The 25,830-nt window shown below is 42.7% G+C and overlaps 2 protein-coding genes across 3 annotated transcripts; both read left to right on the top strand.

The window, feature by feature from the left end:
- The first annotated feature begins 510 nt into the window (after positions 1 to 510).
- On the top strand, positions 511 to 7,232 carry LOC310840621 (glutathione S-transferase-like). The gene is made up of 7 exons (XM_083730870.1): positions 511 to 818; positions 2,690 to 2,796; positions 4,142 to 4,193; positions 4,707 to 4,839; positions 5,754 to 5,895; positions 6,375 to 6,506; positions 6,920 to 7,232. The coding sequence occupies exons 2-7, from the start codon at positions 2,710 to 2,712 to the stop codon at positions 7,037 to 7,039; spliced, it is 666 nt and encodes a 221-aa protein (XP_083586996.1). The 5' UTR covers positions 511 to 818; positions 2,690 to 2,709; the 3' UTR covers positions 7,040 to 7,232.
- Positions 7,233 to 11,176: 3,944 nt separating this feature from the next.
- LOC310840393 (guanylate cyclase soluble subunit beta-2-like) lies at positions 11,177 to 25,766 on the top strand. 2 transcript variants are annotated; one of them, XM_083730298.1, is made up of 15 exons: positions 11,177 to 11,455; positions 12,178 to 12,272; positions 13,898 to 14,058; positions 15,001 to 15,097; positions 15,676 to 15,872; positions 16,160 to 16,265; positions 17,000 to 17,103; positions 17,367 to 17,583; positions 18,021 to 18,341; positions 20,340 to 20,488; positions 21,319 to 21,465; positions 22,113 to 22,267; positions 23,611 to 23,753; positions 24,729 to 24,830; positions 25,565 to 25,766. In XM_083730298.1, exons 2-15 carry the CDS (start codon positions 12,206 to 12,208, stop codon positions 25,672 to 25,674), a joined length of 2,076 nt encoding a protein of 691 aa, XP_083586424.1. In that variant the 5' UTR covers positions 11,177 to 11,455; positions 12,178 to 12,205; the 3' UTR covers positions 25,675 to 25,766. The 2 variants fall into 2 exon arrangements, with proteins under 2 accessions (XP_083586424.1, XP_083586425.1); XM_083730299.1 differs by having other exon boundaries at positions 11,178 to 11,455; positions 24,732 to 24,830.
- Positions 25,767 to 25,830: the final 64 nt, after the last annotated feature.

Here is a 25,830-nt window from a genome sequence, read left to right as displayed (position 1 = left end):
TGTTCTGTCATGACTAGTTCCTGTTGTGCTTTGCGTAGATGTGATGGGATCTGTGTGGTCCTGCTGGATTAGAGGCAAGGAAAATAAATCCCATTAACGTATTCCCTGCCAGAAAATGACCTGTTTCCATAGCCTTCTACAGCAATTAGACTGACCAGCCATAGCAGCAGTTCTTTACCAGTCCACCATGCTATCCTCAAGGAACATTCTTCTCAGTTTTATGACAGCAACTGCAACTGTCACAAATTTGTCAAAGCCAGACAGCAAATATGTGATTTTCACTTGATCATCCAGATCAGGTATCTTACATAACAAATCAAGAATAATTTCTGGATTGCCTGTAGAAATCCAGTTTTGCATACCATTAATTGTAGTCACCCCAACCCCCACCAAAAGGTGGGTAGGACCAACAGGGAAGACCTTTTTCTGTATTTTGTGGCTAGCAGCTGCAACCACAGACTGCAGTGGCCTCCTGCCCAGTTATACAAAGGTTTCAGTTGAATATACACTGCTAAGACCAGGAATGTTTGCCCTCAGTGCAGCTGTACAGATTTATAATAAACTGAGTTGCATCATGTTACGCAAGCGTGAGACAACCTTTCCCGTTGTGAATTAACTTTGCGTGACTGATTTGTTGTAGGTGAAAAGTCTCACGAAAGGCAGAGTAAGTGTTTTTCTATTTGCAATAGGGAGTTTCTGCTACAGATAAGCTGTTCTCTCAGAAGGTGAAGCTTCTGAGCTTTTATAACCCTGAGCCACACAAGTTCGGGGCTCACTCTGCTTGAGAAGAACTTCCACTTGTTCAGGACTTGCAGCAGGTTAGTATTCTAAGGTAGACGATTGCTTTGGAGAGTCATTGGTCAAGAGCAACACCCTGGACAGAAGAGTAGTGCAGGGACAATTTTCAAAGACTTCACCTTTGCCCAAAAGTTTTGCTCTTCTTACCCGCAGGGTACTAAAGGTTTGTGGGTTGGGGAGGGGGGATACTGTAATCCTCAAACCTGTAATCCTCAGAACAGAGACATTTCCCTTTGGACAGACCAAGGGCAGGAGCTGGGCAGTGTTCTAAAAATGATATGGGGTTGGTCTTTGTTGCACCTCAGAGGAAAAAGAAATCTTGGGTAAGAATGGGAGAGAAATTAGATTCATTTTTGTTATGTACTGAGTTGAATACGATCCAAACTGCAGCAGTCTGATTGGTCCTAGAACCATAGGATTCAGAATGCAGCAGTCTGATTGGTCCTAGAACAATGCAGCAGTATGATTGGTCTGCAGGAGCCACCCAATCCAGCTCCAGATAGAAGTGAATCCGCAACCTGATTGGCGTACAGCAGAAGTCCGGAATTAGCCAATCACGTGCAGCCCATTGTGTAAATAATGTATATAAAGCAGATACTTTGAGGGGACTTCCATTCCTCCTCACCACTATGAGCTGAATAAAGAGCATGAAATCACTTTGCGACTCTGAGTATATTTCAATTTTTAAAATAGTAACTCACTAAATTTCACTTTCCAAAAACATAGCTATCCCTTGAAATTTGACTGCAGTTCTCCAGCCAAACAATGTGCAAAAACACATATGGTGAGGTAAAATGTGCATATAAATACATATATTATTGAAAGGAATGTAGAAAATGGGTGTGGTTATCCAGGGTTGAGGAGGGCGTAGATGCCATCCAACTATCTTAGGGACTCCACTCTGGATTTGCTTAGGGTTTACTCCTTAGCCTTTTCTTCTTCCTAGGAAGAAGAAATGAAATACAAGGCAATTGAGGTTTAGGGTCAGAGGCTACCTCCTCCTAGATGGGTTACCTTCCCAGATTGATGAGCCCCACCTGCTCCTCGCTTCCCTCTACAGCATGTGCAGAAACCGCCTTCTTGACCCTTGGACCCACTATTGGTCTCATCCCTCAAGCTGCCAGAGCCTGTCCTTGCATGGAGGGGAGGTCCGTAACTCACATAGGTTTGAGACCCATCAGCCATCCTTACCTGGTTGAGCCAGCCAGTCAAAGAGGTGGTGCTTCAGATGTGATTCATCACCACAAACTCCCATCATCCCTGGCGGTTGGCCATGCTGGAAAGCTATGTGCCCAGACTTGCCTGAGGAGATGAGAGGCAGCTGATGGCAATGGCAATGGTGCAAGTACGAGGGGGAAGTTACAATTTTGTGGCTCTGGGAACATCATGGACCATGGCTGTCCAAGAGGGGGTGATAGTCATAGATCATGGGTAAGCAAACTAAGGCCCGGAGCCTGGATCCGGCCCAATTGCCTTCTAAATCCGGCCCACGGATGGTCTGGGAATCAGCATGTTTTTACATGAGTAGAATGTGTCCTTTTATTTAAAATGCATCTCTGGGTTATTTCTGGAGCATAGGAATTCATTCATTTTTTTTCCAAAATATAGTCCGGCCCCCCACAAGGTCTGTGGTACAGGGGACTGGCCCCCTGCTGAAAAAGTTTGCTGACCCCTGTCATAGATAGTCGGGGGGGTTTTAACTCTTGCTTCCTATTTTATCTGCTTGTGCGCCATGATTATGAAAAAGCGTTTGTTAAAAAATAAACCAGAAGGCTTTAATACGAAATACTTTCTTGCAGAGCACCATTTTGAACAGTTGTCTTGCTCTGCAATGGTTTCCCTATCAAACATGACCTCTCAATCTCGCTCTCTCTGTCTCTCATCATAACAGGAAAGCAAACACTTAGGAACATGGCTGGGAAACCTAAGCTTTACTACTTCAATGGAAGGGGCCGAATGGAAAGCATAAGATGGCTCTTGGCTGCAGCAGGAGTCGAGGTTTGTTTGTGTTCAGAATTTCTCTGAGAAAGCACCTTTCCCCCACCCCCCAAAAAGAAAGAAGGGAACTGTTGTTTTTCCAGCATTCTTATATTTCAAGCAGTTTCCAAATTTGGGTCCAGCATTATCACTTGTGAGTGAGGTGCCTGCTTCAGGCGGGGGATTTTATCTATCCTGGAAGGGGCAGCTAATTGATGAGTTATCTTCATTCATTATTATTGTACTTCTGCTGCTAAGGAGGGGGGGGGGGAGAGATATGATTGTGTGGACAGGCGGAGTCCCTCAAACCCTGGGCGGCCCCCGTGTGGAATAACGACTCAAGACAACGTGCTATGGGATTAAAACTGGCCACAACTTTATTATGTTTCAGATGTGGGTAGACCTTGGCTCAGGCATTGGGCGTTTATCCCTCTCAGTCCCCCACCAGGGATCTGGGGAACATCAGGGTTATCCAGTATGTGGGGGGAATGGGCTGGCTCTGGAGAACATATGTTCAAGCAGAGAGAGCCCGCCCCTGTTACGCCACCGTCGCAGGGGCGAGCAATGACAACCTCCAGGTGCACGGCCAAAGCCTCCCCTCAAACAACCCCTTTAACGGGGAATCCTGGTATCGCCGCCGCAAAGAGAAGGGGGGCATGAGTCACTGCTGCATGCCCCCCCCCCCATTTAGGGAAGATAGACTAAAGGATTCCGCCCAAGGCCTGATACCACCAAAGTTGTGACGTTTTGCTACGGGAAAGGCAAACCTGCCAATGCAGGAGAATTCCTTTCCGGCCCTTCAACAGCGACCTTGACGCAGCAGCGCCCACATACCTGTGGAGGAAAGGTTACCCTGCAAAAGAAGTCTTAACTGAGGGTGGGTAGGGTGGGAATAGCTCTGGAGCCAACTGACGATTCCCAGGTAAGATCCTCCCCCTATTGTGTGGACAGGTGGTCCCTCAGCAACTGGCTGAGGTAGGCGGAGATCTCCAGGTATCCCACCTGGGGAAGGCCAAGCCAAGCCTGTGCTAATGCTGCCACATAGGGTCCAGGGGGCTTCACGTGACCACGCCAAAGGCACCCCCCCCATTTAGTGTGGGGGAGCGGTCATTGTGGGATTTACTGCTTCAAGTGCTAAAATGATATGACTACCCTGTAGTACTTGATTTGTGTATGGGAAATATTTGTTGTTCTGTCCCAGACAGAGAAAATTACTGGGTGGGCTGGCCCGGAATTCGGCTGGGAAAGGGGAGTTTTCATCAAATTTTCTCCAGTAGTTTGAAAACTTGAAAGGCCCTGTGTCATTTTTGGAGCCTGAAATTATTTCATGAGACCCTTGAAATATTTCGCCTCTTTTATTTTTTAGTTTGAAGAACAATTAATTGAGACCAAAGAATATCTAGAAAAATTAAAGCATGGTGAGTATGTTATCTGAATATCAGTGGGACTGTCTTCTAGTACAGTAAAGCCTTATAGTCTTAATAGCAGGGGTTTTCAAAGTGGACTTGTTTCTCCAGTTCTGCATTGTGCACACTTTCAGGCAGGAATATGTGTCAATACACAGTTGTGATCTGGTTATATTGCATTTTTCTCTCTTCTTTGAAAGAAAAGAGAGTTTTCCAGATACCTACAACACATACCACTCAACTCTGAATTGTGCAGAATGGTTTGCTTGTTTTTTAGCTGAAGAACAGAAGTAGCTTAAATAACATACAAAACTAGTTTCCAATGTGTGATTGCTGTACTAATTTAGCACATGTTCTGCAAAAGGGTTTTGAGGGACAAGCAGAGGCAAACATGATTATCGCAAAGGCACAATGTAAAAGTAAAGTCTCAAAATCAAAGCATGGCTTGGGAGATGCTCCTGAAAATTTAATTTCCATAGTAATTACCTGGGAGGATGGACTGATTTTTCATTTTCCTTTCACAAGGTGGAGACCTGCTCTTTCAGCAAGTGCCCATGGTGGAAATGGATGGGATGAAGATGGTGCAGACCCGAGCTATTCTCAACTACATTGCAGCCAAATATAATCTCTATGGGAAGGACGTGAAGCAGAGAGCATTGTAACATTCCTCTACGTTTGGTTACTAAATGCATACTTTGGTTGGCTGTACATGATATAAGATCATCTCTGCTATGTCATATGATCTACTGACGAGATATGAGTCAGCATGTTTCATCTTGGGCAAGAAAGGGTCCAGTATGAGGTAATTTGACCTCCTAGTCCCAGCAAAGTTCATGTGGACTGGTTCCTTGGAAATCAATGAATTTTCATGTAATCCCAATAGGAGATTGGGAGGTCATTGTCCCTTCCCAATGTTTGGTTTTTTGGGTTTTTTTCTTGAGAATGTATAAAATTGATTTTTGATATAAGGCTTTCCTTATAAAAGGTGTAGCTGGTGAAGATCACTATAATGTCAAATTATAGGGGCTTTTGTTGCATAGAGCGAGGCTCTTTCCAGGGAAAATGCCCTTTCTCCAACATACAGGATCATTGTACTTGTTTTTCTGCTGGGTCATCACACATTTTTGCCTGTGACACTACTGCCCAATTCCCCCACAAGGTTTTGGCTCTGCATTATCATAATTAGTACTATTGCTGCTGCTGCTGCTACCACTACTGTTTTTCTTGTTTCAAAATTTTTTATTAAATTTTCCAAATTTTACACAACGCAAAATAACAAAAAGCAAAACATACAAAAAACAAAAACAAACATACATTCAAAACTTTTTACAGATAAAGATCCAAATTACATTCCATTATTGAGAGACTTCCTCAAATCCTTCCTAACTGATTTTTCATTAAATCTCATTTCAGCAATTTTCCAATATCCACTTTCTAATAAAAGTAACCTGTTCAAATTACTAATTTCCTTTCTTTCCATACTATTCTGAATCCATAATCTTATACAACCACTACTGTTTTTCTTATTACTATCTGAATATGGGAGGAGGAAACACTTTCTCTTTCAAATAGGATTGATATGTATTGCGAAGGTACTATGGATCTGAATGAATTGAAAAAGATGCTTCCCTTCAAGCCAGCTGACAGCAAGGAGAAGGAGTTTGCAAATGTTATTGAAAAAGCCACCACCAGATACTTTCCAGTCTTTGAAAAGGTATGGGGCGAAGGAAACTTACAAACCTTTTAACACAAGAAAGTCACCTATGCTCAGCTGGAGTTGGCAGCTGGTAATGTTGATAGGACTGCTTGGCTCATCAGAAATCATTTCCTTATTCCTTGTATTTTCCAAGCTTCTGAGCTAAAAGTTTAAAAAGTAAAACAAAAAATTAGTTGTGTGAGAGAAGATCAGGAATCACACACAGTGTTCGTTTACCATGTGAACTCTGATCTCAGAATCGGCCCTGCCTCATTGAAACATGACAAGCAGTGGTTTGGGAAGAGGGAACGTAATGATCAAGCTTCTCTTTCTTAGCCAGCTGTTTGTTAGAAGACATGAATCTGAACTGATACAAATACTATCGATCTCCTGATACAATATAATCTGGGCGCGTGATATTCAAAAGTGGTTCAGATATAGATTCTCCATTTTGTGTATGTACCTGAAGTACTCTTCAAACATTTCCTGCTCTATAGGTCCTCAAAGATCATGGACAAAATTACCTGGTAGGAAATCAGCTCAGCAGAGCAGATATTCAATTGCTTGAAACCATTTTAATGGCAGAAGAGCTGAAGGCTGATATTCTCTCCAAATTCCCTCTTTTAAAGGTAAGCATGCTTACTGAAGCATAAGCAAAGTTCTAGTATGGCACTTTTATTCTTTGCATATCTAAAACACCATTGTCTCTGGATTTCTATTGCACAAAGTCTAAATCACACAGGAGGCCCACATTCATGGATAAGCCTTCTGTGAATTAAATTTAGACACAAACAGGTAACCTACCTACGATTATAGACCTGCAATGGAGCTCGAATGTTGACCTCCCTCTCCAAAGGTGCATGCCTGAATTAACTGGGTTTAGAGTATGTACAAAGTTTGAGTACATATAAAGTTTATCACTTGTAGTTTCATTATTGACTATGAAATCATAGTAACCGTAAGCAGCAAATGATTATTTGGGGATGCCACCATTTCTCCTTTTCTCTACTAAAATATTTTGCTCACTCTCTCTCTCTCTTAGGCCTTTAAAGAGAGAATAAGCAACATCCCGACAGTGAAGAAATATCTGCAGCCTGGTAGTCAAAGAAGACCACCAGCAGATGAAAAGGCTATTGAAAAGGCAATGAAAATTTTCGCCTGAATCCTGGCTGAGGATCACAGATGATGCACTACTGTATTCACAGGCAATGGGCGAAAACTGAAATGGGACCACAATGGCACAGTGTAAATCCACAAAGCTACAGTAGGAACCAAAATAACTAACAGAACAATAGGAAGTAGTGATAATACTGTGCTGCACTACACTAAAATGAAATAAAGCATTCTACAACTTTGGTATTCTGGTTGTTTTAGTTCCAGTATGACGTCATTTACATTAATCTTAAACAGCAGGGGAGCACATAAGCTCACTCTCACACACATTTCAAAGTATAATATCCTAATAAGTGTAAATAACTGACACTCTGTGTTTTAGTTCCAAAGTTTTAACCACAACTTTTCATGATTTATCCTACCAAACACTGCTGTAAGATCTACAAAGGTTGTATATAGGTCTTAGGTCCTTATCATACCTCTTAATCTGATGGTTTAAGACGTAACATTGGTTTATATATTTAGCTAAGTGTGTATTTATGAATATTTATTCTATGATTGAGACCTTAAAATTCTTGTAACAATCCCACATTTGGGGCAATAATTTAACTAAAATTGTTGCCCCACTAAACAACCTGATGTCCACCCTTCCCAGATGTTGAAACAGGGTGTGTTTATGTAACCCTGAGGAGATTTGCATGTCAGGTCTCTCTTTTTTTTCAATTTTTAAACAAACAAACAAACAAACAAACAAACAAACAAACAAACATACCTCTTAATTGTACTAAATCCAATCTTAGTAACATTGTTAAGTGACTTTCTCAAATCCCCCTGGCTGAATTTCAGTGTAGGTATATCATCGTAACAGTTTTCCAAAACCAGTTTTCTTATAAAATTAACTTAATCACTTAACATCTTTCTTTCTTTCCCTTTTAACTTTAAACATGCTATTCTCTAACATTTCATATTTAAATCCTAAGCCTATCTGGTATTTGCAAGTTTTTCCAATTAAGTTATCTTAACATATAGTCTTTGAATTTCATCCATTCCTCCTGGTAGTCCTCCTTCTGGTCGTGGACTCTTCTAGTCAGGTCAGCTAGCTCCGAAAAGTCCATCATTTTCATCTGCCATTCCTCCACTGTTGGGACTTCTTGTGTTTTCCAATTCTTAGGTAACAAAATTCTAGCTGCAGTTGTGGCATACAAAAACAGTCTAACATTTTTGGGGGGCAATTCCAAACCTGTTATTCCAAGAGGAAAGGCCTCTGGTTTCTTAATAAATGTATATTTCAGCATTTCTTTCAATTCATTATAAATCTTCTCCCAGAAGTCTTTCACCTCGGGGCAGGTCCACCACATATGATAAAAGGTACCTTCTTTTTCTTTACATTTCCAACATAAATTATCACTATTATGATATATCTTTGCCAATTTTACAGGAGTTAAGTACAATCTATACATCATTTTCATAATATTTTCCTCTAACACCATACATGCAGTGAACTTGACCCCTTTCCCCCATAACCTCTCCCAATCTTCAAACATTGTTATGTCCCACATCTCTTGCCCAGTCTATCATCACAGATTTAACTTGTTCATCCTTTGTATGCCATTCCATCAATAAATTACACATTTTAGACAAATTTTTAACTTTAGAGTCCAACAACTCCGTTTCCAACTTGGTTTTTTCTAAAACAAAACCATTTTTCTTATCTAATTTATACAATTCATTAATCTGATGGTAATGTAATGTAGCCAATTTATTTTATCTTTAATTTGATCAAATGGTTTTAATTTATATCCTTCTTTATCTTCCAGTAACAGATCAGAGTATCTCAACCACTTGGTTTCCATATTTAACTTTTTCTGGGCCTTTGCCTCCATTGGCGAAAGCCATCTGGGAGTTTTCCTCTCTAAGAGTTCTTTGTATTTTTATCCAAACATTATATAAGGATTTTCTAATTACATGATTTTTAAAACCATTATGGGCCTTTACCTTGTCATACCATAGATAGGCATGCCATCCAAACACGTTATCAAATCGCTCCAAATCTAAAACATCAGCGTCATGCATGTCAGGTCTCTTAAGGCTATTCACAAGTGCAGCAGTGCACATAGCTGGACATAGGATTCTGTATCATATAAAATAACACCATCTGGTTTTGTTCTATTCTTAAAATACTGGTGGCCTTCTAACACTTTGAGAGAAGACTTCTCTCCCTTTTCGCTTTTAAAATGAGGGCCTTTGCATTCCGGGATGCAGGTGGCGCTTTTGGTTAAATCACAGATCCTAGGACTTGCCGATCAGAAGGTTGGCGGTTTGAATCCCCACGGCAGGGTGAGCTCCCGTTGCTTGGTCCCTGCTCCTGCCAACCTAGCAGTTTGAAAGCATGTCAAAGTGCAAGTAGATAAATTGGTATCGCTCCAGCAGTAAGGGAAACGGCATTTCCGTGCACTGCTCAAGGTATGATCAAGGTAATCATAGAGCACACCAAATAATTGTGGGGTGGGGGTGGGGGAATGAAAGCAGAATTTCTTCCATGAAGAAAACACTGTATGTTTTCCAGACAATGGGTTAGATTCTACTAAATAGTTGCTATAGTGGGAGCTGGCACAGCGACTCATGCTAGCACAACAAGGATTTCCCCTCCCTCCCACGTCCTCCATGCCTTCCCAAACAGCTCTGGGGGTAGGTCAGGAGAACATCAGGATGACACACAGAGGGAGGAGAAGGGAGGTCATTCTGTCTGGCAAGAAGCAATGTTTGTGTTGGCAGAATGATTGTAATAGCGCAACACTGAACTCCTCCCAATCAATTGTATCCAACCCTGCCATTCCACTCACAAAGCAGGAACAACTCCTCTCCTCTGCAGCCACCATGCAACCTCAAAATCTGCTCTGGGGTGCTGGAGGAACCTCCCAGAGCAGATTTGGGAGGGGACATAGGGAGAGGACACACATCCAGGGCACACACCCCTCTCTCCTCTTTTGACCCATGCAGAAAAGCTGAGAAGAGACATTATCACCTGCCCAGGAGTGGGAGGCCTCTTGGGCTTGCTGACCGGAAGGTTGGCGGATCGAATCCACACAACGGGGTGAGCTCCCATTGCCCTGTCCCAGCTTCTGCTAACCTGGCAGTTCAAAAGCACACCAGTGCAAGTAGATAAATAGGTACCACTATGGCAGGGAAATAAATGGTGTTTCCGTGCGCTCTGGTTTCCGTCATGGTGTCCCGTTGTGCCAGAAGCCATTTAGTTATGCTGGCCACATGACCCGGAAAGCTGTCTCTGGACAAAAGCCAGCTCTCTCGGCCTGAAGCAAGATGAGCGCCACACCCCATTGCCACCTTTGACTGGACTTAACCGTCCAGGGGTCCTTTACCTTTAACTTTTGCTCTTCAGTAGAATCTAAAGGTGTTTCCAATAAACAATAAGGCTTGACTTCACAGGCTCTTGGAATGAATGAAAGTAATAATCTATTCTGCCTGAGATATTTGGCTTCATGCCTCTGACACATTTTTATTTTATTTTAATATAATTATCTCTGCTTTCCTAGAGACTTTGTCCTCTGCTGTTGATGCACCATTATAATAGATCAGGATTTCACTTTAAAGCATAACTATATACTCCAGGGAAGCTATTTATTTCCATTATCCCAAGACTGTAGCACCCCCTCTGGACCTTCCTGGTCTCTGCTTGCTGGGCTCTAGGCATTTAAAGGTTGGCTGTGCGAGTAAGCTGTGTGTAGATCAGAATAACATCAGCTCCAGAGAGCAATTTTCCTGCCTGGTTGAAGATAACCAACACTATGGTAAGCATCCTTTCCTATTCTCTTGCTTTGACAACCACAGCTAATGAAAGGAAGGGAGGCAGATGGCAGAAATGCACAAAACGTATTCATGGTGTAGAGAAAGTGGATAGAGAGAAGCCTTTTTTTCCTCTTCTCCTAATACTGGAACTGACAGCCAGCCAATGGAACTGACTGATGGTAGACCCAAGATAACACACAGCTCATTTATGGAACTCACTGCCACAAGATGGATTCGGAGACATCATCACTGGGGAATGTCTTATCAATGGCTACAAGTCATGACAGGTATGGGGAACCTCTAAATTCAGAGGAGCATGTTGTTGAATACCAGCCCCTGGAAGGAGAGGGCTGTTGCCTTCGCACTCATGATTGTGGGCTTCCCAGAGGCATCTGGCTTTGCCATTTTGGTAACAGGACACTGAGACGGAAAGGACTTTTGATCTTATCTGGCAAGACTCATTTTGCAATGTTATGTAGTAGCAGGCTAAAAAAAGAAAGGTATAAGGGCACAAAATACTCTGTCATTCAATGTAAATGACTACAAAAGTCAGATGATTTGCCTATCTGTCTCTTTCTCTCCAGTATGGATTCATCAACACTTGCCTGAAGTCTCTTCTAATAGAGAAATTTGGTGAAGAAACCTGGGAAAATCTCAAGTGAGTATGTGTACCTTTTCGACATTGTACGAGTGAGATTTGAAAACTTAAAAGTCAAGCAGGGGATAATTCTTTCAGTTATGGACACACTAGAGAGAAACACGAAAAAAAAGAAGATCCTCGTTGCACCTTAAAGACTAACAGATTTATTGTGGCATAAGCTAGTGTGGACAATTGTCCACTTCATCAGATTCATTCAGAAAGATGCATCTGACATGAAGCGAGCTCTAGTGTGAAATTTGTTAGGTCCACAGATATTTAGAGTGCCACAGTTAACATTTGGGAAGGATAAAAAAAAAAATTCAGAATGGGTTCAGCAACATCTCTGGCAATTGCAGTGGTACATGCGCCCTATTTTTGTTTTATACAATGCATGCATGTTCATGCATGTTTCACAGTAGGCTCCATCTTAAAAGAGGAATTCTCTCCTGTTTGAGAGAGAAGGGAAAATTCCTGTTTTTAAGAAGGTGCCTGCCAACTGTGGGTTTGTAAGCACTTGAAGAACGATTTTACTGGGTTAAAAAAACCCAAAAAAAATCTCTCTAATTCATTTTGTGTACATTTAAAATGGTTTTAAGAAATTTATGCAAGTAACATTGCAGTCTTCCTTAAAAGTTTTGCATTGATATATTTTTAAGTAGATTGTACACATCGCACAATAAATCATGCTCTCCGTTTCGTTTTATATTCAGATGCTGATGTTAGTTTTGATACTTTTACAGGACAAAAACTGGGATTGAAGACACCTTTATGACATACACAGTGTATGATGATGCTGTCACAATGAAGCTGGTCCAAGAAACCTGCAAAACACAAAGTTGCGAAACATGTTCTGGTTTCATTTATTATCTTTGCGTTCTTTTAATTTTGCCTTTTTAAAATTCTCTTTCTGGCTTTTAATTTACTTTGATGTTATGTTTAACTGTATTATTTGTTTTATATTGTTTTAATCTTATGGAATAAGATTAGTTTAGGGACAAAGAATTGTGCAACCCAATTCTGAACGTGTTTTCTGCCGCCCTGGCTTCTTTGGGGAGGAAGGGAGGGATAGAAATACAATCAATGAATAAATAAAATACTGATGGACAAGTAAAACATGCAGCACGATCCAAGGAATGTTTACTCAGAAGTAAGCTGCATTATGTTCCATTGGACTTAGTCCTAGGAAAGTATGTATGGGGTACAACTTAAATTCAATTGCAAATTGCACTTGTTTCTAGGCAAATGGATGTGTGTGTGTGTGTGTGTGTGTGTGTGTGTGTGTGTCCTGGAAGTAAGTCCCATTGGACTTATTTAAAGTGGGCCTGTCAGCTTCATCAGTGGAGCATGGGGCCTCTGCCTTGACTCCAGCTGAAGGCTATGGGGTATCCTTCCCATTCAGGAGTGTAGAATCTGTAGCCCTCCAGAAGTTGCTTTCATCCCTGATCGTTGGGCTAGCTGGCTGGAGCTGGCTGAAGTTGCCGTCCCATTACACCTGGGGGCGGGGCTGCAGGTTTCCCACTCCTGCCTTAGCTAATCATCCAGTTCCCTCATCAGCTGCACTTTTTGCCCACCAAAACAGCTAAATGGAGCTCCTACTGAAATGGAAGAACTAGCCTTGCTATTGACGTCTCTGCTGTCCCGCCCATTGCCCTGTGAGAACTGTACACATTTCTCTGAACGGAGAAATTTTGTAAAGAAAGTCATATGATACTGGGGGCATAAACAAATGCTAGGGTGTTGCGTTGAGGGGGGGGGACAGGCAAGTCTTCTTCATGACAAAAGGTATACTTTCTGCTGTGCACAGGTATGTCTCCTTCCTGTCCTCTGCCAAACGCAATATTAGTGCTATGCCATGCCACACACTCTCCTCACATCACCAAACAAGGGGTAGCACTATTGAAGAGGGTTAGGTAAAGGTAAAGGGACCCCTGACCATAAGGTCCAGTCGTGACCAACTCTGGAGTTGCTGTGCTCATCTCGCTTTATTGACCGAGGGAGCCGTCGTACAGCTTCCTGGTAGTGTAGCCAGCATGACTAAGCTGCTTCTGGCGAACCAGAGCAGCACACGGAAATGCCGTTTACCTTCCCGCCGGAGCGGTACCTATTTATCTACTTGCACTTTGACATGCTTTTGAACTGCTAGGTTGGCAGGAGCAGGGACCAAGCAACGGGAGCTCACCCCATCACGGGGATTCAAACTGCCAATCTTCTGATCGGCAAGCCCTAGGCTTTATGGTTTAACCCACAGCACCACCCAGGTAGGGTCGACTATGTGTTTCCTGGCAAGAGGAGAAGAGATCTTTCTGAGCAGCTGAGAGGTCTCTGCATTCAGACTAGGACGTTGGCCAGGCTTGTGATCTTTTGAGAAGGTATAATGGCTGGATTTTGCTCATACTCAGTGCTTAAGAGCGATTATTCCAACTCTGTTATTATTTGTTCATCTCATTTATTTCCACTCAGAGGTGTCAGAAGAGGCAGTGCTCAAACTTTTCGGGGAATACTTTTTCAGTTTCTGTAAGATGTCTGGATACGACAGAATGCTACGGACCCTAGGAGGAAATTTGATGGAGTTTATCGAGAACCTTGATGCCCTTCATAGCTATCTTGCCTTGTCCTACCAGGTACCTCCTTTGCTGTGTAGACACAATTCTGAAAAGCCCTTTTCAGAAAATTAAAAAAAAAATAGAAAAGGGGGCGGGGCTGAATCTGTGACCTGGACCTGGCCTGCCAGTCCCTGGCAAAACTGAGGGCTTCTTTTCCCTATCACAATGCTGAGGGGAGGGTAAAGGTTTAAGCTGTTCATTCTACCTGAGATGTGATACAGCACTGTTCTCTACTGGGACAGTTTGATAAGTTTAAAGCCCACCTCTCAGCTTAGTACTACGACTGGGAAATCTACAATGACAATACAAGAATTACAATACAGTAATTGCTCAGTCCGGACACTGAGATCCAGCACCAAGGGCCTTCTGGTGGTTCTCTCACTGTGAGAAGTGAGGTTACCTGGAACCAGGCAAAGGGCCTTCTCAGTAATGGTGCCCAAGCTGTGGAACACCCTCCCATCAGATGTCAAGGAACTAAATAACTGACTTTTAGAAGACATTTGAAGGCAGCCCTGTTTAGGGAAGTTTTTAATGTTTGATGTTTTATTGTGTTTTTCATATTCTGTTTCAAGCCGCCCACAGTGGCTGGGGAAGGGTATAAATAAAGTTGTAGTAAAGTAGTAGTAGTAGTAGTAGTAAAAGCAAAACTGAATCCTTTTTCATTCCTCCTCTCGGCCGCACAAGAGAAAGAGAGTAGAGGGAGAAGTATGTGATGTAACATGAAACTGTGGTTAAGCATTACGACTGAACTCCCTACAGGCATTTTGACTCTGAAAAGTTGCCTGGGAAGGGAATGTGGTCCTTGTTTGGAGAAAGCCCGCTCCCCCCTTAACAGAATTGTCTCAGAGGCGCTTGTCCTAAGGATGTTAGGAATGCATCTTTTAAGAATGTTGAGCATAACTATTGTGTGTAGGATTCCCCCCCCCCCCAAGAAAATAAAGCAATAGTTTTTCTACTTAGGAAATGAATGCGCCATCATTCCGAGTAGAAAGAACCGATGGGATGTTGTTGCTCCACTATTACTCCGACAGAAAAGGCCTGTATCATATTGTCCCAGGTATGCTACAATATCTTGTTCCTTGTCAGGTTTTGCTCTGGAAACCTTTCCATAGAGGGTAGAAAATATGTTTGCACTAATGAACTACCTGTTTCCTATTTTGGGACAATTCCTCCTTCCTCTCCAGTGGTCCTTATGACCCATCCCACATTGTTCAACAGTCTCCATGAAGAGAATTCCACCTAAAAAGCCAGAATGCTTCAACCCTAATTGCTAGAGGAGAGGGAAGTCTGGGCATGTGTGAAGAAGGAAGTATGGAGCATTGTGTTGGTCCAGGAGCGCCTCTTGATTAATGCCAATTGTCCGAATTATGGAGGAGCCAACCACAAATCATGCCTGAGGTGGAGGCTGGTCCATGGCAGCAACACACTCCCAGGCCGCACCCACTCTGCCTTTCAAGTTGGCAGACACGGGTTAGCATGGCACAGCGGGATGCAGTGAGCTCCCCAGACCCCACTGGGGAACATTGCCAGGAATTTTGCCTCATAAATCCTGGCTTTCCCCTGCCTGAACCTGAGGAGCAACCACCATTGACTCATGACATGACCGGAAACAAACGATTATTCTTTCTTACATAGGAATCCTTGAAGCTGTGTCAAGAGATTTCTTTGACAGCGAAGTGACGCTGAAAATTCTTCATCAAGATGTAGAAGAGGAGCGCACTGGGAAGAAGGAACACGTGGTGTTTTTGCTTTCGCAGAATGAGAAAGAAGCAAAGAATGGGATCGAAGAAAAAATAGCTTCTGCAGGTGGAGACTGTCAGGAGGATGAAAAGGTGACAAAACTGGTCCTGTCAAAAGTGGGGGGGGGTTAGTTTTGAGTTAGCAGAAACATTTGTGGCTTAGAGAGGGGGAGCAGCCTTGCAAGTCTCTTAAGATATGTAATAGATGAATCACTCTCCATGTGTACAGCAAAACTGATGTATACAGATTTAATTATTGTGCTTTATTCCTTCTATGGCAACCATGAGGTTGCTCTGTGTAAATGGATTTAGAATATGAGCATGATTCAGTTAATCTTAATTACCACGATGTACCATTTTTCTACCAATGTTCTATTTAGGGACTGGATGCTGCTTTCCAGAAAGGGAAGGAAGAATCTGTGTTGCACCAACTAGAAAAGAAATCTCACTGGGACATTGTGAGGCACATTGTGAAATTTAGGAGAGGTATATTAGAGCCTTTTTAACCTCAGCATGATTATTGAAATGAAAGATGGGCCTCATCAGCATAAATTAGAGGCTGTCCTTGGATGTTAGTATCCTTACAGAAAACTGCCAGATGATATAATAGATTGATATAATTGGAATGTGATGCCTTGCTGCTTCTCAATTTCACTGATCTACCCTTAAGTTCAGGTAAGTGAAAGCCTGGGATATTATGTCATAGACAGCGATACCCACCCCTTCTGACTACACACACCAAATCTTGTATCCTGCTCCAAATTTTGATGCCATGTTCTCCCCACCACCACCACCAATAAAAATCAGATTGTAAATATGTTAGAAACTGTGTGGAACTGTTTCAGCCAAATCTTTATTATCCAACGAGTAGAGCTTCACAACCTCCAGAATAATGAATATCAAGGTGTAGGGGGGCTGCGGGTTCTGAACAGCTACTTGTGTCTTCCAAACCAGAAATAGATGCTGGACTGGCTCTATCATGCATTATCCCCCTAAAACGGTGAAGCATTATCCCGCTACAAAGGGGGATAACTAAGGCAGGAATTGATATCTGAATGGTATAACAAGATGCTTTTCCAAGTGTTGGCCACAGCAAAGGAAAGGATGTATCAATGGAGAATGATCAAATTACTATATACAGGCGAAATGTGGAAATTCAAGAAAAGATTCTCTCTTTGTAAGTTCACTCTGTGTGTTGTCTATCACTCTGTGTTTCATAGAGGACCTTATTCGTACCTTGGAGCCATTTTTTCCTGAGAGACTTTGGGTTGAGGAGAGAACTTTCTGTTGTGCGTTTCCTTTCCACATTGTGTTCGATGAAACAGTAAGTTATCTGTTGGCCTGAATCCTTGTAGCTGGAATAGAGATGCTTGTTGAGTTGGTCTCATAGTATCTTTGGTTGAAGTATATGCAAAGTTTTAAAATTATGAATGTATGTTGACAAAAGGTGCTGTTGTTTTTTGTTTTAAAAAATGATGTAAGTAGGATCACACATGAAGGTTTTTTTTTTTTTTGTTGGTTCTCAAGAGAGTTTGAAAACTTTCCTTTTAGTCATGAAATTATGCTACCTTTCTATCTGCTCCTCAGCTGACGATCAAGCAGGCTGGTGTGAACATTCAGAAATTTGTACCAGGCTTGCAGATCTATGGAACCAGATTAGATGAGTATTTCTCTATTGTTCACCCACAAGTTACATTCACAATCTTTAGCATACGGAAGTTTATCAACAGCCAGTTTGTTCTCAAGATACGAAGGGATGCGCTGCCTAACTTGTGGACAAGACGGCCCATGCTAAAGCTCAGAGGTATCAAACAAACTTGCTTTTTGCAGACATCTGAATGCTAAGGACCCTCATGCTAGCACTGTGGTGGCAAGGAAACTTGAGAGATGGTCACCTGCAGTTTTATATAAAAATGGTTGGATGGCTTTGGAAGACTCCCACATTTCTAGATGTTAGTTTATCTATGTGATTCCATTGATGGATTGCTTCCCGTAAGTGTCTTGAAGTGATTTCACAGAAAAATATATAGAGAGACAATTAAAAATAATTCCATATTTAAAAACAATTTAAAAGTCAATGCAGAAATTGACAGGTATAAATAACTCCACTTAAAAGGCTGGCTGAGAAACAAAGGTCTTCAATAGGCACCCAAATAAAGATGGCACCAGAAAAGATGCAAGCACACTAAGGGCCAGATTCATATACAGTATTATAACTTATTTCATTTTTTCAATGAAAAGGACAAATGATCTGGATGGATTCCATGCAGTGCATGATTTACTTGTGCTCACCCAAGTTGCGCAGTTTGGAGGAACTGGAAGAGCAACGGATGCACCTCTCTGACATTGCACAGCACGACACAACAAGGGATCTCATCCTCTTCAACCAGCAACGGCTGGCAGAGATAGAGCTATCTAACCAGCTAGAGAGGAAGAAGGAAGAGCTAAGGATTCTCTCCAAAAACCTGGAAGCAGAAAAGAAGAAATCGGAGGCTCTGCTGTATGCCATGTTGCCAAAACATGTGGCCAATCAGCTTAAGGAGGGCAAAAAGGTGGAAGCAGGTAAATGCTTTTTATTGTCCTTTCATGCTTTTGTGGCAGCGAGGATATCACTGTAATGTTTTGAAAGACTGGGCAGCTACCCAATTTCAACTGGGAAATTCTAATAAAGCAAGACAGAGGGAGTTCGGCAGATAGTCTGGGGAAAACTGGCTGATACTCTAACATTGCTGATTTTGCAGGTTTGGCCTTGGTTGGTTCCCCGAGTTCTGCTGGGAACTCAAGATCAGAGTGGGGTGTATGTCTCATAAATAAATATATTACAGTATGATGAGCTTGAGTGATTTCAGCTGGAATGTGGGGCTATAGCTTGCTGTTTAAAGTGTGTCAGAAGTATTGCCATCTTGTAGCACCCTGCTTGTGGTTAACGCTTAGCTGGAATGAAATATTCAACGCAGCAATAGAGAAATTAAAATAATAATTTATTTGTCAGACAAATAAATGATAGGCACAGTGGTATATGGTTACCAAAGCTCTGCCTGCCCTCCAGCCCTGATGGCCAGCACTTATATTTCCTCAACCCAGCCCCCTTGCTCCTCCTTTGGCTGCCTCTGTCCAATCAGCCTGGTTGAAATTCCTATTGGCTGTTTGCTAGAGCCAATAATAAAAGATACACCCATTTCCTATTACCTTTTATGGGAGACAAAGAGCTATATTTCCTTCTATCCATAAATGGCAGACAAGTTGCCATATATCTTACATTTGCCTCGACAAGGCACCTTAATTACCAGATCACCTTTTGCCCCGTTGCCCCTGTTGCCCCTGCATTCCAAAACAAATGGCTAAAACAGATAGCTCATGGTATTAAGTTCTATCTAAACAGAGATCTTACTATTTACCAACTCTTAATTAGTGTTTTTGCAGCTTGATTGTATTCTGTAATATGTAGGGTCAGTGTAACCTTTGCTCCCAGCCTGTATTTCCCTTTTTACAACTTTGAGAAACTTGTCTCCTGCTTCTGCTATAAATCAGGGGGGCCCTTGTCCAGGAGAATAAACAACTGCCAAAGTACCTAGCCAGCTGCTTTTCTGCCTGGCATGAAACATTTGCAAATCTTTAAGCTCATTTTAAAATACAGGCCTTGATCAGATGCCTCAATCTAAGTGATTCACCTCAGCGCAAAAGGATTCAGAGGATATGTTATTCTTTCTTTGCATATTTTTACATTAAAAGCAGATTTTGAGAACTGGAAAGTTCTGTCTGAATGCATCCTGATTAAAAGTGTCCAGGACCACGTGCAAAGGTTTGCTGCCTTCACTGACAAACCCATTGGTCCAATAAAATGTAACACTAGTCTAAGCCACTTGAGTCCATCTTGAAACAGAAAGACTTTTCACAGTCTGGGGTTGCCAAGCTTTTTTGGAATAGAGGGAGCATTTTGAATTTTGAGAGGGTGCTGGGGACGCAAGTCACAAAATGGCTGCCGTGGAGTGTGGCATAGCACAAAATGGCTGCCATTGGGCATGCAGCATAGCACAAAATTAAAGAGACAACCACCCCTGACTGCCTTATTCTTACCTTGGGAAATCAGCTATGTCCTACTGGTCCTAATGAAGGAGATTGCACATGTACCAATAGTGTTGCTGTCTAATGATAAGAAGCAATATTCCTCAGTACCAGAGGGAATATGCAGGGTGACCATAGCCACAGCCACCGCCTGGGAAGAGTGGGGCCACTACTGCCTGCTCCTCTCTGCTCTACTTTTCTCTCTCCTGCCACAGGAGTTTCCAGTCACCTCAGGCAGCAGCAGTGATGTGTGCATGTGGCAGTGGAGGCAGCAGCGGCAGGGCGCCATTTTCTGCTTTGCCTCGAGCGGCAAAATATCTTGGGCTGGCCCTGAATGTGGGGATTGGTTTTTCATCTCTACCAACAGAAGGACTGAAGCAAATGGCACTGTCAACTGCGTTGGCCTTACAAACAGAATGGTGTCTTGTTTTTGTGGCTTAAAATAAACAAAACAGACTTTCCAAAATAGCCATTCTTCTTTTAATTATTCCCTAGGAGATTTTAGTTGCTGCACAATACTTTTCAGTGATGTCGTGACCTTCACAAACATCTGCTCTGCCTGTGAACCTATTCAGATAGTGAACATGCTTAATTCCATGTACTCAAGATTTGATCGGCTAACTAGTGTCCACGGTGTTTATAAAGTAAGCGTTCTTGCAATTTACACACATTTTCATCACTTATTCTGCCTTTCCTGCTCATCTTGATGTTTATAGCTGGTTGTATCAAGCCCTATCGCTATGAAAAATTGTTTTAGAATGATGGACACAAGGATGAGAATGAAAACTGAAGACTATTAACTTGTCAAAAACATTAAACTGTCAAGCCTTTCCAGACCAGTTTTTCCTTCATATCATTTCCCTCTGCAGAATGCCAGTATTCTTGCCTCCTTTTGTTCCTGTAAATATTTCCCCTGCTACCTAGAGCAGGAATAGGCAAACTCGCCCTCCAGATGTTTTGGGACTACAACTTCCATCATCCCTAGCCAACAGGACCAGTGGTCAGGGATGATGGGAGTTGTAGTCCCAAAACATCTGGAGGGCTGAGTTTGCCTATGCCTGACCTAGAGGATAAACTGCACTAGTGCAACCCTTTAATTGTGGTGGTGGTGGTGATTATGTTAACTATCCGGGACATTATGTTATTATGTTAACTATCCGGGACAGATTAATGTCTCCATCCAACACTGCCCACATAGAAACATAGAGTAGGAAGAGACCCAAGAGTCATCTGGCTCAACCCCCTGCAATGTAGAAATCCCAGCTGGAGCCAAGGAAATGTTGTGTGCTTATTAATAAGCCTTGCTAAATGGGGCAACTGGCTGTGGACCCTCATGAGAGCAGCCCCTGAGCTATAGGTGAAATAGGACATCTCTCTGCGTGGGACAGGAAAGTGGGGAGCAGTCATGGCATGTGTTGGCCAAGGAATTTTCTGTCTTCCCATCCTTACAGTATGTCTCTCTATTGCCTTACAGGTGGAAACAATAGGAGACGCCTACATGGTTGTAGGAGGGATCCCAGTGCCTGTCAGCAGTCATGCTGAAAGGGTGGCTAATTTTGCCCTGGGCATGAGAATAGCTGCAAGAGAAGTGATGAACCCACTCACAGATAAGCCTATACAGGTACATTTGATCTTGACTTCAATTGCACGATTCTATGGATGCCTAATTCAGAAGTAATTCCCACTGAATTCCTGCAGTTGGCAAGGCAGTTGGATGGGATAACCTCCCAGTTCTCTTTCAACTCTGGATCTCAGTTCCGGCACCTCTCAGGTGGCTGTCATTGCCATTGTAAGAGAACACGGGAGGCATTCATAGTGAGTTCTGGCACCTCTTTTTTCTAGAAAAATAGCACTGTTGGAAGGTGTCACTATTAGCTATGCCTTTAATTACCCTCCTGTGTCTGGTGAGACACTCGGACATTGCTATATCCCATTAAGGACTCACTGTTAAAACTGTGTTCATGGAAGACAATCTTACTTGGCTACAAGTGATCACCAAAGAAGAAGAAGAATCCCATATATTACTTTCCCAAATGTTCCGGAGTATTTCAGTCTGGTTCTTCCATTGCTGAGCTATCTCTCATCATGCTGCAGTCAGTTGGAAGCCGACTAGTTTGCTGTGGTGCAGAAAGTGTTTTTGAATGATGGCCTTGCTAAATGTCTTGTTATACTGCAACAAATCCAGGAGGTTGAATGAAGAACAACCAACTATTTCTTTTAGAGCTGTAACAGAGAACGCATTTTCCTTTGTTGTGTTTATGCCAGCAGATTAGAATTGGGGTGCACACTGGACCAGTTTTGGCCGGAGTGGTTGGGGAGAAAATGCCCAGGTATTGCTTGTTTGGCGATACAGTCAACACAGCTTCTAGGATGGAAAGCCATGGACTTCCAGACAAAATCCATCTGAGCCCAACAACGTTCAGGTAAGAATTCTCCTCTTGTCTTTTCTACATTGGCAGTACCTAGGGATCTGCGCTGTCCCTAGGACCACTAACATGCTCCACATCAATTATCGAATTATCTTCAGGGGTAGGCAGTGAGAACTTTTGTAGGACAAAGCAGATGACCTACTGATGGGTACTACTGCCTTTGTCATATTCCAATTGTCCACTCTATATATCAGGGGTGGGGAACCTTTGGCCCTTTAGATGTTGCTTAACTGCAACTCCCACTATTGGCTGTGCTTGCTGGGGCTGATGGGAGTTGTAGTTCAGCAACATCTGGAGGGCCAAACGTTCCCAAAGCCTACTGCAGATCAATAGCAACATTTTCTGGCAGTGGATCCTTATCTTGCCAAAAGAGCACTAGGTTAAGGGACCCCTGACCATTAGGTCCAGTCGTGACCAAATCTGGGGTTGCGATGCTCATCTCGCTTTATTGGCCGAGGGAGCCAACATACAGCTTCCGGGTCATGTGGCCAGCATGACTAAGTTGCTTTTGGCGAACCAGAGCAGTGCACGGAAACGCCGTTTACCTTCCCGCTGGAACGGTACCTATTTATCTACTTGCACTTTGACGTGCTTTTGAACTGCTAGGTTGGCAGGAGCAGGGACCGAGCAACGGGAGCTCACCCCATCGCGGAGATTCGAACCGCTGACCTTCTGATCAGCAAGTCCTAGGCTCTGTGGTTTAACCCACAGCGCCACCCGCATCCCTATAAAAGAGCACTATCCACACAGAAAATGGAAATATCAGCAGGCTTGGGGGGATGGCAGAGTATGCAGAAGCACAACCAATAATTTTTGGGGGGACGGTAATGTGGGGGGGCAGGCATGCACCACGTAAACAGCCAGAGAGCACTGAGAATGCTCAGGGGGACAAAGAATGCTGATGGACGTGGAGATAAGATAGAATGGTGGACTTTGGGAGAGGACATGGCTCCACACGGCAACACTTGTTGTGAGTCCCACTTGTAATTTCTGTTAGGGCTGTGTACACCCTTTACCTTTAAAGCACATTATTTCCCTCGAAGAATTCTGAGCGCTGCAGTTTGTTCAGAGTTGCTGGGAAGTGAAGCTCTACAAAGGGTAAAATACAAGGCCCAGAATTCCTTGAGTGGGGAAAAACACGTTCTGAACATGCTTAAAAGGTATGGGGTGCACACATCCTTAGATGCATAAGCGTCAAGGAGGGTAGAATTTGGCGGCGTGGAATCGGGTGGAGGAGCAGGCAGTATCATGAGGGGCAGAGGTGTTGGACACCTGAGGATTTTGGGAAATGGGTGAATTGTGAGCCCCACATTTGCTGTGCTTCTCGCACTCAACAGAGCATTATCACACCAAGTGTTTGAGATGGTGGAAAGGGGAGAGATACAGGTCAAAGGAAAAGGGAAAATGACAACGCATTTTCTGAGGAAAAACCTCCATGCCACCGAGAATGAAATAATGGGACGACTGGAAGAGACATCTGGTAATGGCGACGGAAATGGTGTGAGTCTGTCGAGGGACAGAGAAATTCTTATATTTATAGCATCATGTAAGGTGTCAGTTCTGAAATGAAATCGCTCCGCCACTATCTACATTGTGTGATGTATCTGCACTAAGAGGTTGATGTATTCATCTCTATATTCTTGGATTTAGGTTCCATGGGCTGGCCTAGTTCTTATGAAATCAAGCGTTGTTTTTCCTACACTTTATTTTTGAGCCTCGCTGTGCAAAACTGCTTCTATTTGTAAATGAATCTACCAAGTTTCAAGGCCGCCATGGATTTGAAATAAGACTCCAGTTAAAAGCTCACGTCACCTTACAATTAGCCTTTTGAACGCACAAGATTCTTACTTGCCTTTTCCGTAACGGATTAATCTTGCTCATGTGCTTTGACTGGTGAGATACAAAAAATGGAATCCTCAGCTCAAATTCAGAGAAAACCAAGCAAAAACTAACAGAGAAACAGGCATTCCAGTTGTTGTTGTTGTTGTTTTTAAATGCAGTAATAATAATTCTGCCTCAATATGTTGGTGCTGGAATTTCCAAGCTGATGCACTTTTGATGGTTCTTAAATGCTTTAATTAAGTTTTTATTTAATTTTTAGCTGTTTGTTTTGGTGCTTTGTTGTTTGCTGCCCTGGGCTCCTTTGTGAAGAAAGGCAGGATAGACTTTTAATAAATACTACTACAGTGGTACCTTGGTTCCCGAATGGCCTAGTTGTCAAACAAATTGGCTCCCGAACACTGTAATTGTTCCGGTTTGCAAACGTTTTTCACAAAGCCGAATGTCCAACGCGGCTTCAGATTGAGTGCAGGAAGCTCCTGCAGCCAATCGGAAGCTGCGCCTTGGTTTTCAAACGGTTTCGGAAGTTGCATGGACTTCAGGAACGAATTATGAGGAGGTGTGTTAATTTGTATAGAATTTACACAATACTAGCCCTTTTCTTTTTTTGTTGAAGCAGACACTTTGGAAAGCGATCATGGCAAGAATGTTGTAATAATGAAGTATGCTGAAGATTCTCTTACGGCCCGGGACGCAGAGCATTTAGAAGATGTGGCAGGTTTGTTACAATGTTCACCCAATGCACAGAAGCTGTGGGATTAGTATTGGTTACCATACTCATGTTTATCTCCCCAATTTTGGAGAGGGAGGGGGGAAGTGAATAAACTCACCATCCCTCAAAACTTCTAGCGGCCTCAAATAAATCTGCTGCTATAGTGAATCATGAAGGCTTGATACAGTTGGTGCAATTCTATAAGTGCAAGGGCTTTTGAACTTCAATGGAAGAGAATGGGTTTTTAAAAAAATCAAGTATTAAATAAAGGAAACACATGAGATAAAATTGGATGGTATAATAGAATATGATGCAGAATAAGGGTTGCATAGAATGCCATGGAGAAATGAACTGGGAAGTGATATGTGATGGGCAATGTATGTATGATGAATGTAAAAAAAAACAGTGGAAAATGCACATTTAAGAGAGAGAGAGAGAGAGAAAGAGAGAGAGAGAGAATGGGATTTTTGCCGATTTCCCCTGCCTCTTGGAACTGTTGTCGCTTTGATTACCTAGATGCAGAAACATGCACATTCCCTTTCAAAAATGAGAGTTGAACTGAATTGGGGGGGGGGAATATTGCATGAACTATCATTACCCATGTGAATTACTGTACTCCCGTGCGGCAGCAGACAATAATGGGGCTACCTCTAGGATGGCTAACAAATTCGCTCTAAATTAGAATATTCCTTATTGTTTTTCTCGCACCTTTGGTTTCCTTCTCCCTGGTTACCTGTTAGGGGCTGAAAGTGATGCTCCCCGCGGAGAGGATTCACAGCAGAAAAAAGAAGTCTCACTTCCTAATTTGTCAGAGAGTGCGGCTCCCTCAGCACTTTGCATCCTGTTTTAGAAAAATGGTCATATGAGGAATGAAAACTCAATGGGGGGGGGTGGAGGAGAGAACTTCTGCATGTTACCTACACCACAGCTTGGAACATAACCGTGTGTTTGAAACTTCTTTCCTTCTTGTAATGTTTGGCCACATTGGCTAGGATGAGAGAAGCCA

Source organism: Podarcis gaigeae (genome assembly GCF_964106915.1).
Source record: "Podarcis gaigeae genome assembly, chromosome: 3".
NCBI lineage: Eukaryota > Metazoa > Chordata > Lepidosauria > Squamata > Lacertidae > Podarcis > Podarcis gaigeae.
The sequence above is the reverse complement of the archived record's forward strand: the minus strand, read 5'-3'. Positions and strand labels throughout refer to the sequence as shown.